Source organism: Sinohyriopsis cumingii, chromosome 16, assembly GCF_028554795.1.
Source record: "Sinohyriopsis cumingii isolate HCF-2022 chromosome 16, ASM2855479v2, whole genome shotgun sequence".
NCBI lineage: Eukaryota > Metazoa > Mollusca > Bivalvia > Unionida > Unionidae > Sinohyriopsis > Sinohyriopsis cumingii.
The window spans coordinates 86354303-86375822 of NC_142976.1; the positions used below are offsets into that span (position 1 = coordinate 86354303).

The following is a 21520-nucleotide window of genomic DNA, read 5'->3' on the forward strand; positions in this document are numbered from 1 at the left end:
ATCAAGTAGAAAATAGTCTCAGTTGTATGTGTATTATAAATACATTTTGTATGTGTACAAAAATTATCATATTCATATGCAGTGTATTTTATCCATGACTTTAAAACAGCACAGTAGAAGCTATACAGTGCAATTAATTTTAACTGATATAGGTAACTAGATTACAGTATTGTAATTACAAGTTAGTAAAAATGCTTAATCAACTACACAAGAACAATGATTTTTCTTTTACTTTATGAATGTTCACTATAAAGTGGCAGCTGAAAAGATTTTTAAAATTGTTTGAAACAACCCCTTTATAATGTACAAGACAGCAAATGTCTCCATACCATACTGCTCATCCTAATTTCTATGTTGCCAATAAATCATTACTATAACCATTCATAGACAACACAATGACGCATTAAAGTTGAAATATAAATGAAGTAAACCCTTCTTTCCAACTGAATCAAAACAGTCAACATGTGAATGCATCTATTTCTAGAAAAAGCGGTTTTCATATTGTAACCACTCACTTTCTAGCTTCATTATAACAGTCTAGATTGCAAATTTATGGTTTAATTATGTTATGTGTTAACTGGCATTGATTAAATGGTATTTGCTTTGCTGCTTTTCCCCCCCGATATTTTCACATAAATGAGTGGTCAGAAAACAAATGAGACTTTACAGTGCTTCTCAAATTCCACAATTCCATTGTCCCATAAATGTCTGACCTACATAATTACATCTTTAGGCTAGATCTTCAAAAACATAATATTCAGATATTGCTTTCTATGAAATGAATATCTTCATTAATATCTTTGCACAATGGTTTATGAAAACAAATTCGTATCATCAAATGATAACTTGCAAAAATTGGGCAGTGATAGTTGCTCACCTACTTAGTAAAAGGTCAATTTTAAATCACCCATCAAAACAAATACCCATGAATGTGCAAGAGTTTCTCATATCAACACCAACTGTTTAATACCTTGATGCATACCAGTTTACCGTGAACTACAACACAACACTGGAACTACCTGCTCGGGTGAGGAAGCATCTCAAAAACTATGTTCACACAATGTACATCTAAAACAAATCACAGGGTAAAATTGTTTTCACTCACCTAACAGAAGAATGCAAAGTTTACAATTTTTAGGTGACTTATTTGCCCACTTTTTCCGGTAGCATCAACCTGCTTGCTTCATATTATTTAAAAGTACATTATCATAGCACTGATGTACTGTATGCTACACTACAGTGTTCTGTATGTGTGTGCCTTTTTTTCTTCAAGTGTATTGTAGTACTTATTAGTGAGCCTCAAGGGAGAATAGTATTTACCAATCTGAAAATAACCTCCAATATCCAATGAGTCCAACTTATTGGAGAGCAGGCTAAATTTATTAGAGGGCAGGCTATCTTTACTGGATGGGAGGCTATATAAAAATCTATTCATACTTTTTTGTGTTATCACAATCACAAGCCTGAACTGCTAAAAGCCCAGAGGTCTCACTAGGATTTTAAAACTAGGAGTCCAGGACTCCCATTTTGGTAAAAATAGAAGTCCCACCATCAAAAGTTGCAGTCCCTTCTTTCCTACAGAATCAACACAGACGTGAATGCATCTGTTTTTATATGGAGAGGTTTTCGTAATGTAATCACTCACTTTAATATAGCTTCATTACAACAGTCCATTGACAGGATTGCAAATTTATGGCTTATTTATTTGTCTACGTACTTGTAGTCATGTTAGGCAACGGTTAAATAGTATCTGATTGGCTGTTTTTTCCCGGTATTTAAGCAAATACATGTCAAGTCAGAAAACAGCTTAGACCTTAAAGTGCATCTCGCGAATTCCACAACATAGCATTGTTCCATAAATTTCTGACCTACATAATTTGCAATTTAAAGTTAAATCTTTAAAAAAATAATACCTAGGTTTTGCTTTCAATGATTTGTATATTTTTCTCAACATATTTGCCCGATGATTTACGAAAACAGACAATCTAATAAACTGGTACATCCCAGACTTAGCGAAATCTGCCATTATTTCCCATTAGGCCTACTGGTTCACTTACAGTTTCAAACTAATTTTATGACGAAATAGGGTACAAGAGGCAGTCAATATATATCCACATCACCGATTCTGATCTTAAAACACATGTTTGTATGTTTTATCATCAAAGGATATCATGCAGGAAATTGATAGTTGCTACCTTACACGGAAAAGGGTTAATGGTCAATCAGCTATCAAAACATATGCTTGTGAATGGGCAAGAGTTTGTTTGTCAACGTAACTGATATCAAAACTAGGCCCAGCTACTGATGTCTTGATGAATTCATTTTGCTAAAACACTAGAACTAACCCTGCTAAGGTGTGGGGCATTTTAAAAAAAATATGGTCAGCCAATGTACCTCTTAAATAATCACAGGGCGAAGTCGTTTTCGCTTTTCTAACAGAAGAAGGCAAAGTTTACATTTTTAGGCGACTTAGTCACCCACTTCGCCTGGTAGTGTGACCCCTGGCCCTCCCCCAAAAACTATGAAAATTAAAAGAACTATTGGTTGCCAGTGAGTTTAATTTCTACATTCTTTATAACACAGACATAGCTCTTGTTCGTCCTCAGAGTGAGACTGAATTTTGTCAATCCAAGTAAGGACTTATTCCAAACACTAAGCTAGGCATCACACACTTTCTTACACTTAGCTACTGTCCCATCTGAACTATCAATTCTAGCAGCTTTAGCACTCTTCTGAATCTCGTTATAATCTTCATCAGTTTGCTGTTTAGCCCCAAAATACTTATCCAAATTTACGAATGACATTTTGTCTAGGTCTCAACATGTCTTGACTTTGAGGTCAAGTGCACTGCTTGTTCTGCTACCTTTGGAAATGAACACAATAATGAAAGCTAAAGTTGTTTATTTGATGTACTTTTATAAATGGCCACATGTACATCTCTGGGTCTTTCTGCCTCTGAATTCAATCACTGTAAATATCAGTACATTTTCCCACCCGGCTGCCAGTCAAAGCCTTTGAACTTGCAACCCAGCTATTGCATCATGTTCTTTTTGATGTACTCTTATAATGGTAACATGTATATACATCAAGGGATCTTTCGGTCACTGAATTCTGTCATTGTAAATATCAGCACAGCTAACTGATCAATACATTTTCCCAGAAAGCAGGTGGCTGAAGCAGGACTGTCAAGTTTTTGAATTTTGCCACACACCTGTTACATGCATACAGAGGACTCCCGCCTCAGTGATTTTCAGCGCCCCAGATCAAAGATTGTTGTCCAAATATGCGTAATTAAGCGTTTCCGAGACCACTGAAGCCACTGAAGCCAGAGTCAAAATATTTCAGCCTTTAAATCAATGTCAGTGTGCATTAAAAATATAATGGTCTACAACTTGCTGTATTCATAAACTTTCATTTTCTATCTATGTTTACATCTTAAAACCATACACGTCATGCCAATAATTAAAGTTATCAAAAAAGATATATGCAAATAGTACATGTAGATAGAAAACAGAAAATGAAGATAGGAAGGGTTAAGTTATATTATATAGTCTGAAGAGCAAAGACAAACAAATATCTATTTGCAGATCATGATGACTTGAATTTTAAGAGAAAGAGAGAGATATATATCTTGACGTAAAAGTCCTTTAATTGAAAAATTAAATGTAACCAAAAACAACTGTTACGTTAATTTTAATTGTTTTAATATCTCATAATACTTTTCATCATATGTATTTTTCTTTGTAGAAACTCGTGCTTGCAAATTCTTCTGTGACAAAGTGCAAACCATTAGAGATCAAGTTGACAACACAATTTCAAAGGTCAACCTTCAAAATCTTTTGAACCGGTCTATAAGGATTTTGTACATACTTGCTTGATGAAGAACACCACAAAGTCATGTCAACTTGATCTACTGCTCGAGTGCTTCGATTCAAAATTGCCTTCACTAACCGATGTTATTATTTCTCTGTCATCCAAGGTATTACCATCATTTAAAGAAACCAATGCTTGACCCAATGATTTAAAAAACTACCACTATTTAAAACCTCCCTTTTATGACAAATATCTTAGAAAAAGTTGTTCTGTTACATATTGAATGTCATCTGAATTTAAAGTCCTTTACAGTCTGCATATTGCCCTTGCCACATTATCAAAATGGTCCTTCTAAAAGTAGGTAATGACCTTCTCTTGGATAGTGGAAAGATTACAGTCCTTACTAAGCCTAACTGACTTATCTGCAGCATTTAACACAATAAACCATGATATATTACTTCCCTGTCTCCAGCACGCATTTGGCATCTGCGATACAACCTTACTGTGGTTAAAGTCATACGTAGGTGAAAGGGTACAAATTGTGTTCATAAAGGAAACACAATCCAGCCCAGTTAATCCATGTTTTGGTGTTTCACAGGGTTCTGTGCTTTTTTTGACCCATTTTCTTCACTCCGCCCCTCTTAAGTGTCATAAACAGTCATCTGGTGTCTAGCCAATTGTACATCAACGACCCAAATATACAAATCCAGTCATCCAACTGAAGTTCATGCTATCAACCAAGATGAAGAGAGGTGCATTTCTGATGTAAATTCATGGATGACATTCGACAAACTGCAGAATGATATAAAACTCAAGCCATTCTGATAAACATATAATGACTTTCTCATTCCTACCCTTTACTTCAAACAAAGAGTCTCTGCAATAACAAAATTTAATTCACACAGTCAGTAAAAAACTTGGATGCCACTCTTAAGAGTACTCTGTCATTACACCAACATGTCATGAACATATGCAAAGCTGCATATATGGAGCTGAAATCCATCAGCTTCATATTCATACACAATTACTTCCTTTATATCAATGCCACTAAAACACTTGTGTGCTCCTTAGTACTTTCTAGATTGGAAAATGGAATTCTTTTCTATATGGTTTATCTCGATGTTGACTAAAGAAACTTCATGAAGTTCTGAACAAATCTGCTTAGATTATCCTTAAGTACCCTTAAATGGCAGCCTATTCACTCAAGAATGATATACATGTTCCCTATGCTACACTGTGCTGACTACCTCCACTTGCAGCCTATTCACTCAAGAATGATATACATGTTCCCTATGCTACACTGTGCTGACTACCTCCACTAGCAGCCTATTCACTCAAGAATGATATACATGTTCCCTATGCTACACTGTTTTGACTACCTCCACAAGCAGCCTATTCACTCAAGAATGATATACATGTTCCCTATGCTACACTGTGCTGTCTAGACAGTATACATTTGCAAAATGAACAAGTGTAGATTTTCATCCACTACAAATAGGCTCGAGTTGTCGATGCTGTAAATATCTGAACTGACAAACAGTCATCAGTTTTAAAACATGTTCAACCTAATATTCATTATGTTATTACATTTGTTTAAATTTTGTAATGGGACACTGTCTGATGAAATAATGATTAAAAAAAATCGCACCACTATCAGACAAATGCAAAGTTTTGGTATGACAATTTTATTTTTACTTTGACAAGTGTAGCAAATAGGGCTGTCAAAAATCACGAAAAACCAACCCGGGTACCCGTTGCGAAATTTAACGGGTACCCGGGTACCCATTAGCACATGAATGACATGTACAACCATAGACCAACTAATTGTTATCCCCATTTCTTTAATATTTTATATGGCGATAGAGGCTAACCGTGTAATGCACTACTCGGTCTGATGCGTCCGCACCGATGTAGCTGCGAATGATCTGACCGCACGCTATTAATTAATAAATTTATTTAGAATGACCTTTGTACACAGATGGTAGGTATAAAACCGTCTTTGTGTGTGTGTGTGTGTACGAAGATTTCAAGGTGTCTAGGTGATAATTGTTCATAATATAAATTGTGGGATTTCTTCGACATGTGTGTTCGGAAATCAAAGGTATCCATCTGGATTTCATTAAAAGAGCACGCAATGTACCGATCATTTAGCACCCACAATCAATAGTTATCGTCTACAAAGACGTTTATTACCTGTAGAACAATGCTATGTTTTAACCTTGGTATATAATGCCTCGGGGATAATGGTTTGTCCTGTTGCACAATGCCAATGAATTTTATTAATCCAAACAGACTCACTGATGTATTGTTTATTTATATTAAGCAGGGATCTGGTTTCTAATTAAAGCCATAGCTGTTACACCTGTTTGAAGTGGTTGGCGAGTGTGGCGATTTTTTTTTATGGGTACCCGCGTTTACGTTTCAATACCCGGGTTTTTCAATACGGTCGGGTACCCGGGTACCCGAGTACCCATTGACAGCCCTAGTAGCAAAGTAACTATATGCACACTTAAAATGGGTTCTTAAATTCCCAATGCATTGATAACATTTGATAGGATCAATAATGTTTTCAAAATACAAAACAAAAAAATACAAAGTCTGAAAGTGATAAATTATTTTGCAGGTACATGATATTGAAATGTTAGTTTTAATTGAAAGATGGCAGCATTTCCTGGTACATTCTGCAAGGAGCTAAATATAACATCACAGGATTTAGAAGATCAAACCAACCTGAATCCTACTCACGAAATTAGGTCTTGCAACATTGTTTCAATGACAATTATGAATAAACATTGCATTTGTTTTGTTTTTGAAGTTGTTTTACATACATATGAACTACTGCTAATGTGATACATGTTTATTAAGTTAAATTCATAAAAGTTGTGAAGTGTTTATATGCTTTTCATTTATAAATGAAAATACTGAAGTCGGACAACAGATTTAATGCGAGCAATGAATTCAGCAGGATAAATGCAATCAGAATATCAAATTTCAGAATAATATCTCAACAAAAAAGAAAGTTATAACATTTTTTATGGAAAGAACATTTTACTTCGATTTCACGACTGCCACATAATCTGAATATATTTATGTAAGATACAAATTCTAAAAATTTGTAAATCTTTTGAACTTAAAAGTTGCATAACTTTTTTTTTAATAGAGATATTTTAAAGAATTAAACTTTTGGAATGCTGTTAAACAGATCTATATCAAGAAATCACGTGCTTTCAGTTCTTTCAATATCAGAAAAATGACTGGGGTTGCTAGACAATGTGATCTCATTCAAGAGTGCTCTAAAAAGGTACCTATTTTGAGTGAAAGAACACACTTAAGACTGTTTCCTTACCCTTACTTATTTTCAACATGCTTTTGTTTGTTATTTCATGGTGTTTGTTTTCATAATCTTGTCTATACACATCTGTATGTGTTAAATGATATTGTAAAGTGTGCAGACCTTATACAGATTAAATGCTGTACCAAGTCCTCATTATTATTATTATTATTATTATTACATACCCTAGGGGCCCCCAAGTGGCCAAGTGGTCTAAAGCGCTTACCTTTCCGGATCACTGCCATCTCACCTCTGTCTGCGTGGGTTCGAGTCCAAGGCTCGGCTAGCGTGGATATGTGGGAAAGCCTGCCAGCAGCTTCTCGTGGGTCGGTGGTTCTTCCCTGGGTTTTCCAAGGTTCTTCCTCCACCAGTTATACTGGCCGCCATGCATAGCCTATCATGTGCTAAAAAATGGCGTTAAACTCTAGAACAACAACATTACATACCCCAACAGACTAATCTCTTCAGTGCCATCAACAATAATGAATAGCAAGACTTTCTGCAATGATTTATTTGCATTCCCAAATGAACTGTTCAAGAATACCTTCCTTTATATACTTACCAAAAACAATTATAACCTTGACACTTTGAAATAAGCAGCATGCATCAAAACAATCTCAGATGCAAACATTTTAAGGATAATTTTAGAAAATTTATTTTTATCAACTTAACTATATGCCAACAGTATGCATGCATTGGTCTGCTGTATGTACTGCATAAATAACAGATAATAAAACTGTGCATTAATAATAATAAAGGTGGCTAATCATTAGAGGCAAGTGTCTTTTTTATTTCCAAACACACCTGTCAAAAAAATCTAACAAGTTATATTATTAACAATTATCATATATTCAGTCTGAAATCATCATCGATGCATCAAAACAATATTTTGATAAGCTGAGATTCAGCAAGCTCAGCTTGTTTGGGCCTATTCAAACAATATCTGTGATCCTGTTATGACCTGAAAGCTATCAAATCCTATACTTGCATAAGCTACAATTAAAATGAGAAGTTAAAATATACATATTTATTCCCTATTTATCAAAACTCACTTCAAACAGAAAATATTCACAATATCATATCAGTATTGAAAAAATGCAAGACTAGCTTTGACATGAACTACACAATGGAAAAGACAAACTTTAACGATGTAACATATCAAATAAAGATCAGTAGATGAAGCAAAAACAAGCAATTATGGTACAGAAGAATGCAGTATAAATAAATGCTAAATCAAGGCACTGATATATGCACTGTCTTAAAAAAACAACCTAAAGCATTACTAAAACTGCCAAACTCCCTGTCCCGAAGGACATGTATCTTGAGAATTTGAACAAAATACATATGACAGATTGCTTTTATATAGCATACCAGCCTGACTTTTGCAGAACCACTAGTACTGGACACCACATCTGTCTCTATCTCCATATGTCTATAATCTTCACATCCTCTTCCATCGTCTCGAAGGTTGTCCTGTGAAAAAACCACCAGGATCAAAGAAAAATAATGTAATGGTTAAAAGTCTTTTTCCTTTTATTTTCCAAATAAATAAATCTATTTGGTTTTGGAAACACTGCAATGATTTCTGTTAACAAACAGGAATACTTTCATTTATTTGAACTGCAAATGAAACCTACAAAATACCAAATGATGCAATGTTGTATACAGCCTGCTCACTCTATAACCATTTATTTGTGGTGAAATTTCTGCCTTTAGTTTTGCCATGTCAAAATTTCAGTACTTAGTCATAATGTACTTTTAAATATTGTAGTCTTTAGTTCTTGTGCTATATTGTCTCATACTTGCCATAAGTTATGTTTCCTACTGCATAATTTTGTTAAAGTGCCTTCATTACAATGCAATCAGAATACATGATCTTGCCATGAACCCTAAACTAAAAATGTTAAATAAAGATATAAATGTCTATTTTCCAGTATTTATTTAACTGGGCAATTCATGAAATGACTTTTATCAATACTTATATGTGAAATTTAGGTCATCTATGACCTACTTTGGCCTTCAAGTCTTATGTCTGTACATACAGCAGCTTCCGAGAAATTGAGCTAAATTAAACATCATGACATTGGTGCCATCACCATTGGAAATTGGATTAATGTGAATCACCTATGCTCTGCAGGCAAGAAAAACATGAAAATTTACCAAGGTATTGTTATAAAAAAAAGTGCTCTGTTGTTTTAATTGAATTTTTTTTAGGTCAAGGGTACTGGACTTGTAATGTAATTGAGATGAAATCTTCAACAGGTGTTTACAAAAATAGATAAGTCTTTCTCTAAAAGAGAAAGGACAAAATAAATAAAATAAACCCTATATGCATTTAAACTTTTGTGTATGATTATGACTTTGTATGTGTGATTTGATGCTGTTATCTGCATTTCTGGCAAGAAAATAAAAAGGATTAATATGGGGAAGGATATATATATATATATATATATATATATATATATATATATATATATATATATATATATATTGCAATGATCAAAACTGCCACCCACCAAATTAGGGAAAAAACTTGTTTCAACATGCATGTATGATGGCTGAATAAACCAGCACTGGTGAGACCAATTGGACAGTAAATTTCTGATTATTTATAAAGTTATAAATCATGTACGCTTTTTTTAGATTTTTTGACCATCACTTTTGTGCTAGCTATTCCAAATGACAGCAAACATCTGTTGGCTATTGTTTACCCTGGATTGAGCAACAAATATATATATTATGCACTGAAGACAAACTCAAAGACTATATGGCTTTATTGTTCAGTAATAATTTGATTAACAATTATCAGTTTTTTAAGGGGCTAATCTCTTTAAAAAATAATCAATAATTTATTCTTCAAAATACAATGCATCATGCCAATCATTAAATCAGTATTATTTTATTTCACACTAAAGCTTTTAAGTTCTTTAAGAAATTTATGAAATTATACAATTTTGGAAGTCGTCGACATGTCAATCATGTTATATCCAAATTTGCGTTTAAAGAAAGCGTGTTACAGAGGGGTTTTACTGTACTTCGTACTTGTCTTGTGTATACTTATTTACTGCTATTGTCAACTTGGGTTTTTGTTTTAAAAACTCATTGCTACCATCATAACCAATGCATTGGGTGAGTACGTAGACCACTCGCCCACCCGGGACAATGTACGTCTTGTTGCGGTAATAAGGACACAGCTTGTTGAGGTAATACACGATTATGAACCCTTCCTAATGAATTTGATGGGAACCTGAATTCCATGGATAATGAATGTCTTTTCTGCATCACTTAATAAAACGTCAACCATGGTTGCTTTTGGTGGGAGCAATGTAAATTGGTGAAGGTTTGGTCGAAATGCACATGCGACTTTATAGTAAATATAACCGGAAAGTGCTTTACGTCAGCATTATTAGTGCTTAGTCTTCTAAACAGGAGTGACTGTGAGCCAGATGAAAGTCGAGTCCAAGTATTTACCGCAAACCACCACAAACCTATCGCAAACCAACTTTAAAATGCGTTATAATGCTAATTTATCTGTGAACATATGTTATAAGTAAGCAAAATGTGCAATCATATATTACGTGAAAACATATTTAAATGAGACTGTTAATTTTACACCGAATTGGATTTGCAGCAATAAAGTGTTGTCACGATATGTGCATTTCTTTTTTCATGATCATTTAAATAGCCATTACAATTGAAATAAGCAACTTTATTTGACAATATTTGAGTGTATTTTAGTACAGTTTAGTAACTAGGTACGATGTCGTAGCCTCAACGGCCCCGAAGTTGGGGTACTAACATATGCATTTCTTTTTTATAACTGTTTTTAATTTTATTCCCCAAAATTTCGATTGTTCTATTGATTGTTATCGAAATCATTTATGTGAAGAAAAAAATGTTTATTGGATTTATTTCTTATTCTTACATATTAATTTAATTATCTACCATTTCCATTGCAATCACATCCCTTGCTGGCAGGCATGTCTAGGAAGGAGTTGTTTAAACAGTATTATTTCCTGTTTTTGAACAGATGTAATGTAAATTGTAAGAGTTTTCACCAATTTACATTGCCCCTCTCAGTGAAATTTAGTAAATAAATTTAAATAATGTGGACAAATTAATTCTGCATAAAGCGTTTGAGACAGTGATATTGATAATAAGTTGTCATTTGATAGGCTTTCGCAAATTGCAGCATATCAAAGTCCATTTGGAAACATCTTTGATTTTGAAATCTATGTTTATTTCAAATGATTTTTATTTTCAGTTTTGCGTTCTTGCCTAGCTATATAATACTGCAGAAATATTTCAAAGGAACTATATCATTGTATCTACCATCTCAATCTGCCAGTTCATATCATCTGACTGGAAGATGCATGCTATTTTTATTTGATGTAAAAACCAGAGAGAAAAAATATTTTTAACAAGACAGGGTTGCCATAACTAGTTCTTACATAAGATTAAAAACTTTGCACAAAAAAACACATACTCGCAGAATAGTTACATGTCAAAGTGTATCCTTGAGCAAAACAGAATACTGACTGACACTCGATTGAGGAGAAAATAAATACTAAAACGTTTTTTTTATACATATAAATGCATATGGCAGAAGCCCCCTCAAATTTTAGAGTTCAGCATTTCAAAAAATAATTTAAAAAATCAAACATAATAGATTACAGGATAATGATATGTTCAATATAACAGTCAAAGTCACTCACCTGTCAATTCATTCGAATTGTTTTGCTTTTTCATTTCGATATTTTCCGTTTGTTTGACTTTGAGCAATGTTCTTACCACAATTTGAAACAGATAATTTTCCTATTGTTGAAACTATTTCTGTTACGTCTTGCTTTATTTCTCGATTTCTTAAGATAAATTTCCGGAACATTTCTTTGCGTTTCTCATGTTGCAACGCCATATTATGCAGTTGACGCAATATGCGGTATCATTTGGGTGCAGACGGTAATTACTTTGACAATGCAGTGCACATTTGAATTCTACAAGCTGGAGGTATACTGCTTGAAATAATAAATACCTGAACCAGCTCAGGGGTATGCTGTGGCTTCCAGTCAATCTTGTTTGTATTATGTTGTTTGGGCATTATTGTTTGTCCATAAGTTCTGGTTTAGATTTTATTTTTCTTCTTCTCTGTTCAGCTACATTTCGATGCAATTTCTGTTTTACGTGGCTGTCATAATATTTAATCAAGAGAGGGTAGTCACGAAGAAGTAATTTCTCAGGATTCCCCTCAAAGACGACTGAAATGTTTGCATTAACTAACCCGTGTACTATCACTTTACACACGGCTGTTTCCCACACATACCAATTATCACAGTTTATCGGCAATAATTTCTAAGTAATTGTTTCGGTTTTGCTATTTTCTTTAACAATTTTCTCGATACAGTTTGTTCCTTACTTGGAAGTTCCGTGGTCCATTTAAAGAGTCGGCTCGTTTTAATTCGCAATAAAGTTTCCTAGAGTTTGAATAGAGCAGTTTATCTGCTATTTTATTAATGGTTTTGGGATTAGTTTTCACGCACGGCCGATTGACATAAGGTTAAAAAAAAACACTAACTGTTGGGAATAAACTACTATCCGATGACCCATGTCTGTTACTGATAGTGGAAACTGTTGTAAAATATGCACATATTCAGATTCATTTGAAATTTTCAGATTTGAGTGCATAAGAGTGAGATTATATATTACAAGCCAGGGGTCTTTACTTGACCGAGCGGCGTCAAAACCCTGGCGCGATTCCCGCTAGAAGTCATAAGTTTACCCCAACTTTCCAAAGACTTCCATACAACTTCAATTGTAAATTAGAAAGCCCGACGTATCCATTCTATACCTCTTTTACTCTAATTAATGCAAGACCACAGATAAAACAAAATGCCGAATATCTATCAACCGCACATGTGTATGGTTTCTCTTCATCAGGGAACTATTTTAACTCCGCCACCTTAGGCCAGTCAATGTACGCTTTCCAGGCACATTTCGCCAATATAACTGCACCACATTTGCCACCATGGCGACATAAACGGTATCTGCCGAGTCCCATCTTATTTATTCCTTTGTGTAATTTACCAGTTTCCTACCGTAAATACTGCCACTGCAGTCACACCACTGTGGTGTAAAGTTGACATTGCCCGGAGTGGGAGTGGGAGACAAGCGCCCCAATCCTCCAAAAATGCCCCATACGGCTTGCATCTCTGATTGCCTCTGTCAACTAAAATCCAGCTCCTGGCCTTCTTGAGTTGCTTAGATTTGAAGTCCGGCAGACCACGTTTTCCACTAACAGGAGAAGGGGTGAAGGCGGGCCACTGGCGCCTTAAAACCAGTTGCTTTGGATAGATGGGACTCGTAAACCTAGGATGGTAGCTCATCTAAGAAAAGGAAAACTCCGATTCCAAACCTCTGCTGCCTTGTGGCTATACCCACTCATGGGAAAGGCTAAGGGAGTAAACCCCGACAGAAAATCCGGAGATGGAGTCCCTAAGGCGGTCTGGCATTGAATTCAACGTCATTCCGGCAACTACTGCGACGCCGTTGGTGCCAAGCTGTATCGGCATTCGTCGTTCCCTTGGGCCCACCAGCTGCGTGGAGAGGGTGGATCTGCTGCATGGACAACAGCTGATTCTCCATACCACCCTGCCCAGGCTTCATAGCTCCACTGGAGAGGACACTCCAGCGTCGTCGTACGGCGTCGGCACAACACGAGAAGTAGCAGTCTACCGGTTCTAAGTCAAAGCTCGATTGGCGAAGAGCTTGGCGCCAGGGGTTACTTCTGACGGTGGGGGAGATCACCAGGTCTCACTGGACAGCTACCGCCCGCCTCAAGCTGGGCAGCCCCCAGTCAGTACGGTGCTGCCCGCCATGGCCTGTCTGCTTCACTGGGTGCGTGGAGCTTAGAGAAACATCTCGACAAGTGGTCCACAAAAATCCGCACCAGGAAAGACTAAAAAAAGAAATAAGAAGACTCCAACTCTTCGTTTTGCAACCTGGAACATCAGGACCATGTGTCCTGGATTGACTGCTGACCTACAGCAGATCGACGATGCACGAAAGACTGCCCTCATTGACAGAGAACTCTCCCGACTGAACATCGACATTGCCTGCCTCCAGGAGACCCGACTGGCTGACAGCGGCACCATCAGGGAAGCCAATTACACGTTCTTTTGGCAGGGGAAGCCCTCTGATGAACCTAGGCAGCATGGTGTAGGCTTTCCCGTAAAGAACACGCTAATCGCCTTCATTGAACCTCCATCATCAGGTATTGAGAGAATCCTTGCCCTCCGGCTGTCAACATCCTTAGGCCCGGTCAACATCTTCAGCGTGTACGCCCCAACCCTCTGCTCCACCCACGAGGAGAAAGACAAGTTTTATGAGGCTCTTGATCAGGCAATATCCAGTATCCCCAACAATGAAAGCCTTTACTTACTAGGAGACTTCAATGCTACAGTGGGAGCTGACCATGAGGCCTGGTCCACCTGTCTCGGCTTTTACAGAAGGGGCAAGATCAACGAGAATGGTTAGCGACTGCTGGAGATGTGCTGCTTCCACAGCCTATGTGTGACCAACACTTTCTTCAAAAGCAAGGAGATCCACCAGGTGTCGTGGAGACACCCACGTTCACGCCACTGGCACCAGCTAGACCTCGTCATCACCAGGCGCGTGCAGAACTGGCCAGTGTCCTCCTCACCTGGAGCTACCACAGTGCCGATTGCGACACGGACCATTCCCTCGTGGTCAGCAAGGTGCGAATATTACCCAAGAAGCTGCACCACGCCAAGAAGAAGGGTCACCCATGCATCATCACCTGCTGTGCAAGCAACCCAGAGAAAACACAGCAGTTCATCAGCAAACTGAAAGAAGCCCTCACCAAAGTTACACCTGATGACACCATTGACTCCAAGTGGTCCCATATCCGTGACTCTGTGTACAATTCAGCCATCACAGCTTACGGGAAGAGGGAGCGAAAGAATGTCGACTGGTATGAGGTAAACTGGGAGGAGATGGAGCCCATGACTGAGGCAAAGAGGAAAGCCCTCCTGGCATACAAGGCTGCACCTAGCCCCAGAACACTACAAGCCCTCAGGATTGCAAGGAACAACGCCCAGAAGACCGCCCGCCGCTGTGTCAACACCTACTGGCTGAACCTTTGCAACAGTATACAGACAGCTGCCGACACCGGGAATGCAAGAGGAATGTACGAAGGTATCAAAAAGGCGACAGGCCCCCCACCCAGCTACAAGACCGTCCCCCTCAAGTCCAAGACGGGCGAAGTCATCACAGACCAGGGGAAACAACTGCAGCGATGGGTTGAGCACTATCTCGAGCTATATGCAACCTAAAACAATGTCACTGGAACTGCCCTGGACGCCATTTCAGACCTGCCTGTTATGGACGAGCTAGACACACAGCCCACCCTGGAAGAGCTCGGAAAACCATCGATCGCCTTGCCTGTGAGAAGGATTCTGGAAGCGACGGCATTCCGCCTGAAGTCCTCAAGAGCGGAAAACCAGCACTGCTCCAGACCCTACACATACTCCTCTGCCTTTGCTGGGAACAGGGATACATCCCACAGGACATACGTTACGCCAACATCGTCATTTTGTACAAAAACAAAGGAGACCGTAGCGACTGCAACAACTACCGGCGCATCTCCCTCCTCAGCATCGTCGGAAAGGCTTTCGCCCGTGTTGCCTTGGCGCGCTTGCAGATCCTAACCTTCCGCGTCTACCCAGAGTCCCAGTGTGGATTTCGAGCCGGCAGGTCAACTGTAGACATGATCTTCTCACTACGTCAGCTGCAGGAGAAGTGTCGCGATCAGCAGATGCCCTTCTACATTGCCTTCATAGACCTGACGAAGGCATTTGACCTCGTTAGTTGGAGTTGACTCTTCAGACTCCTGCAGAAGATTGGCTGCCCCCCACGTCTGCTTGCTGTCATCATGTCGTTCCACGAAAACATGCACAGCACAGTGTGCTTCAATGGCGCAACATCTGAAGCATTCCCAGTCATCAGCGGAGTCAAACAAGGCTGTGTCCTTGCGTCGACGCTCTTTGCCATTTTCTTCTCCATGCTTCTCCAGTACGCATTCAAGGACTGCAGCGAGGGAGTGTACATCCATACCAGGGCTGACGGCAAGCTGTTCAACATCGCCCGTCTCCGTGCTAAGACTAAAGTCACAGAGGTAAGTCATCCGTGAATTGCTCTTCGCCGACGATGCAGCCTTGACATCACACACGGAAGATGGACTTAAGCAGCTCGTATTCCGCCTCTCCCATGCTTGTAAGTAATTTGGACTGACCATCAGTTTGAAGAAAACGAACTTCATGGCGCAGGACGCAGACTCCCCTCCCTCTGTCACCATCGATGTTGAGAACTTCACATACATCGGGTCAAACATCTCCAGCTCACTCTCCATTGATTCTGAGGTGAACGGCAGGATTGCCAAGGCAGCAGCAGTGATGTCCAGACTTAACCAGAGAGTCTGGAACAACCCCAACCTCTCCGAGAAGACCAAACTGCGTGTCTACCAAGCCTGCGTGCTCAGCTCACTTCTCTACATCAGCGAAACATGGACCACCTATGCAAGACACGAGAGGAAACTCAACAGCTTCCACCTGAGATGTCTGCGGCGCATTCTGCACATCCAGTGGCAAGACAAAGTACCCAACACAGAGGTTCTAGAACGCGCCAACATGAACAGCATGTTCTCCATTCTCAGCGAGAGGCGCCTTCGCTGGCTTGACCATGTCAAGAGAATGGACCCAGGGGGCATTCCCAAGGACCTGTTATATGAGGAGTTAGCAGAAGGTGCACGACCAACTGGACGACCACATCTGCGCTACAAAGATGTTTGCAAGAAGGATATGAAGACGGCAAACATCAGTGTCAGCGACTGGGAGAGCTGTGCAAACAACCGTTCCATCTGGCGTCTAGCTGTCAGGCAGGGAGTTCAAAACGCAGAGGAAGAGAGAAAAATAAAACAAGCTGAAAAGAGAGCTAGAAAGAAGAATAAACAAAAGCTTACTTCGGAGCTACGCCATCGTCTCCCGTAGATGGACGGATGCCAAGAAGAAAAAAAAAACAAAGAAAAAAAACAAAAAAAGAAAAGTCACACCACCAATGTACACCAATAGATTTTAATATGGACTATCTTACCTTCGGTTTTGGCCTGAAATCACTACTATAATCTAACAATACAAACCCGTTTGTTTGTACCCCCCTCCCGATTTAAATAATGGAAACTTTAATGTGATAAAAAGTGAAAGGAACTTAGTCAATTCATTCATTGATTTATAGTTTCTAACCTGACTGTGAGTAGAGTGGCCCTAACACCGTCACCTTTTGCGCTTTTCGTGCTTAATAGAAGTTTTCAGTATAATAGACGGACATACTCGGATCCATTTCCAGTTTCTAGACAAGTCCATTTTCACCAAAGGGGTGTTTCACGACTACAGATGTACATATTTAAGTCGTCTGCTTCCGATATTTACAATGTCGAATCAAGCAAAGGAAAATAATGACAACTACAAATTTGCTTTTCATGTGGATTTAACAAGCGGTTTAATTTCTATGTTCATATATGCAAAGAGATATAATTCCAAACTCTCAACGTTATGTAATTTACGGAATTATCCGGCAGTTGCCGAACAGGATAAACTACATCATTATGTTGTCTGATGGAAATAAACTAGCGTATAGTGTACGCAATATGACTCCGTGTTATTATGGAAAGTCCATTAGGCATGAAATGGTGCAAGGGATGCCAGCATTAGTGTCATTCTGGACACAGTCAGTTAGAAATTATAAATTAGTGATTCAATTGCTATAGTTCTGTAGAGTTTTTATCACACTAAATTTAAACGTTCTCGTTTTTGAAAACGGTAGGGGGGTACAAACAAACGGGGATGTAGAGTCAGACTATAGTGAACCATGGTATCATGGAAACTTACTAACACTTCACTCCGTGACGTTTGCTCCTAGTAATTGGCTAATTATTTCGAGCTAAGGATATTTCCATTGCGCCGAATTCCAATAATCACACAAGTAATCACACAAATCTAAGAATTCCTTAATACGGGGCGCTATAACCAAATGCGCATAAGACTCATTAAAGAGTTGAATGAGATCAGGCTAACTAGATACTAGTTTCGCACTGTTCGTTCTCAGCTTATTGCATTTATCTTAACAATCCCTGACACACATGATCCTTTTCTGGATCCAGTGCACTTGAAAGGATTGTTATTCGCCATATGATCTATCTATCTATCTAACTATCTATCTGTATGTATGTTTAGTTTATGTAGACCTGTTACATAATTCGGTATGGGTTGATGGCATAGTTTCATCCACTAATCTCTTTAACAAAGGCTTAGCTCATTAAAAGCCATTACTTGCAGAAAAATAGTTACACTTTTATGAATTTCACATATTCTCACCCTGTATTCTATATTGCAGTATTTTTCAAGTTTGAAAGAACATTTTGAAAAATATAAATTTGTATTTTGTAAAGTGTATATGCTCCCAAAACAAAACGTTTGTTTTCTGTTAAATGTTGGAGCAAAAATCAGGAGTAACACATCTGATAATCCCGTATGTGTTTAATACCGAAGTGTTTCAATATCTCAGTCTCGTCACGGTCGTATCTTAGTATTGACCTTGGTGACGATTATATCATCATTTTATGCGTACACAGGAAGGCACTTCAGGCAGGAGAACTGTTTACAACATAACTCTGAAGATCTCACTTTTATTCAGCGTGTTTTTGGTTTAGGGAAAATGGAGGATAGCGATAGCTATAACAAGTACATTTCTGCATGATCTTGAAAAACTATGAATATTATTTAAATTATTTGCGTTCTTCTGATTTATTTGAGCACGTACAGGGGGGCATTCCAATATCTCCCATATTTCGATAAGTCGCTATGCTTTCGCGAACTGCCAGTTTTTTCTTTTAATACAGATGTGTTATAACTCTTTCTTCCTGTGATATGAAAAATAAGGACATATACATTACTGAGTCACATCACCCTTGCTTAATACTCCAGTCCAGTTCTACGTTAGTTGCTGGCTTGTACGGTCCTGTCTATAATTACGATACGGAGTCGAAACAAGTTCTTATAATCTGGCCTAAGATGATTTATGGAAACTAGGTAAACCCTAAATACCAGCAAAGCTTACTGATATATGCCACATGACATAATAGAGGTGACTGATTGATTCTGGTGCATGTTATAATACCTGTTTAAAGTAAAGGTTAGGCAAAGAGACCAAGCTATCAGGTCACGCCGATCCTTCATTTACTATTTTCCACTTTTAGGACAGCCAAAAACATGCAGGCCTCCACATTTAGAAAGTCCCATCTTGTCATCCAGCAGCAATACAAAAACTGTAGGTATGTTTAAAGAATATGTTTATCTCTTTGGTAGCCTCTCTAGAGCCATCAAGGCCAGCCCACCACTCTCGCCAACCTAATCTATAAATGTATATGCTGCAGCTGCTAATTAAAAGAATGTTTATATTAATGATAGTATTTGATTTGTTACAATTTTCATTTGGAGGTAGGCTTAGTCCTACATGTAAGACCTTGATGCCGATATTTATGTTATGGGCGTCATGGTCTTACAGCCTAACTAGCGAAGCTGTGTAGCGTGTTTTGATGTCAACTAATATTGTTACAAAAGTCAAATTTTCAGGAATATTTCACACAAGTGACAACTTAAATTATGACGCTTTTCTACAAAGTCATAATGTCTTAGTCAGACTTTACTTACTCTGATGTCTTTCCTCTAATAAATTCAAATTCTCACAAATGAAATGGACCTGTTTTCCAGTTTCGTTGGCCTCCATTTCATTTGGCTGGAAAGTGATGAAAGCCAGGAATGCCAAAATCAGGTTAAGTTGAAATATTATTCTTTATCGAAACGAATAAAAATATATTATGCCTATTGGAACTGTAAGCAATGGTTCGTTTTAATCAAAAAACATATCCCCAACATGTACCTATTTGAACTTACTTTGGCATACCTCGACTACTTCCACATTGCAACAAATTTAAATATATGTCAGTGGAATGTGAAAATGCGTCTGTTTGTTAGTATCATATTTTCATTCCTCCAGGATAAAGACAGCACAGTAATTATAGGTTACTGCATTTGTATGGGAAAATATGAACAAGTTTTTTGGATGGAATACTGCACAACCTTGGGAGTGCAGCATATCCTTCTGACAAAACGAGTTCATATTTTCCCATACAAATGCAGTAACCTTTTTATTATATGCTCATTTTTTTATTCTACTTAAGGCTTAATTATATAAACAAAATACACTACAAAATACAACGTAAATGAATGTATGCCGTATTCCAAACTAAGTACGCAAGCGCATATTCATCATTACGCAACAACAACATTATTACTGTGCACATAACTCCACCCAGATAAATTTGAACTTAGTCGTGCGCTCGACGTAACTTTCGAAAGAAAATGGCATGTCTGGATAAAATTGAAATTTGGAGTTATATTGTAAATGAATGTGCATTGCAACAACTTTTCCATTTGATCTGGAATGAATAGATTTTGGTAATTTTTTTTATTCTACGAAAGTTCGTGATTATGGACTGGATTTGTATGTGCAGTTCCACATGAAATACATGGGATTGAAGAAGCTAGGGAGAAGCGTGTTGACATCTGCAGATGTGTTTCTGTTTCTGTCATTGAATGTTTGAAATCATAATGTGGGGAAAATATGAAGTCTTTCAATTGCAATTATCAAAAAGACGCTATGGAATTTAATGCTTATTTCATTTTGAGTGCAGTAAGGAGGATGTAATTGCACTTATCGAAATTAACAATACAATTTTGAAATGTGTAATCAAGATTGAGAACCTATGACATGGCTCATGTAATTCGGATTTGCAGAACTAAGAAAGTACATTTTGAGGAAAATCAGGATGTAAAACTGTAAGTATATATTTGTTTTTGCCATTCTTATCACCAGCTAAAGAAGACAGTATAGGACTTGTCACTTGTACGTTATTTGTAAGGAATTGTTTTGTTGCGTTTGTTGTATACTGTAGCTAGGCTAGATCCAAAACATTGTATCAATGTGGAATGTGCCAAAGCAGCTGGTATGTGGCAGTCCACGAAATGTCTGTTTTAGTTCATTCAGAAACAAATTTAAACAACCACAATGTAAAGGGCCTCTTACGCGAGTGTCGCAAGTGTACATGATTTGTTTAAAAATCAAAAGTGCTGGCATCAGCATCCATTGTTTGTTTACAGTAGAAAGTAGTTCCTTTATGCATGTGAATGCTATATGTGTATTGTCACGCAGGTTCAATATCGGGTAGTACTGAATGATTCTGACAAT

The 21520-nt window shown here is 37.8% G+C and overlaps 2 protein-coding genes across 3 annotated transcripts in view; one reads left to right on the forward strand and one right to left on the reverse strand.

Annotated features, from left to right (window-relative positions):
* Window positions 1-10536, reverse strand: part of LOC149780950 (exosome complex component RRP42-like) — a 55488-nt gene extending 44952 nt beyond the window's left edge. Inside the window, exons 1-2 of the mRNA XM_089938050.1 lie at window positions 10392-10536; window positions 8516-8617 (exon numbers count right to left, since the gene is read on the reverse strand). Coding sequence (XP_089794176.1) covers window positions 8516-8617; window positions 10392-10448 — 159 coding nt within the window. The 5' untranslated portion in view covers window positions 10449-10536. The remainder of the gene's footprint in view (window positions 1-8515; window positions 8618-10391) is intronic.
* An 8310-nt stretch (window positions 10537-18846) lies between these two features.
* LOC149780951 (palmitoyltransferase ZDHHC3-like) overlaps window positions 18847-21520 on the forward strand; it is a 73604-nt gene continuing 70930 nt past the window's right edge. Inside the window, exons 1-2 of one of the 2 annotated variants that reach the window (XM_089938051.1) lie at window positions 18847-18954; window positions 19470-19544. In XM_089938051.1, the coding sequence (XP_089794177.1) occupies window positions 18929-18954; window positions 19470-19544 (101 nt within the window). In that variant the 5' untranslated portion in view covers window positions 18847-18928. The remainder of the gene's footprint in view (window positions 18955-19469; window positions 19545-21520) is intronic. The other variant, XM_089938053.1, reaches the window with a different exon arrangement.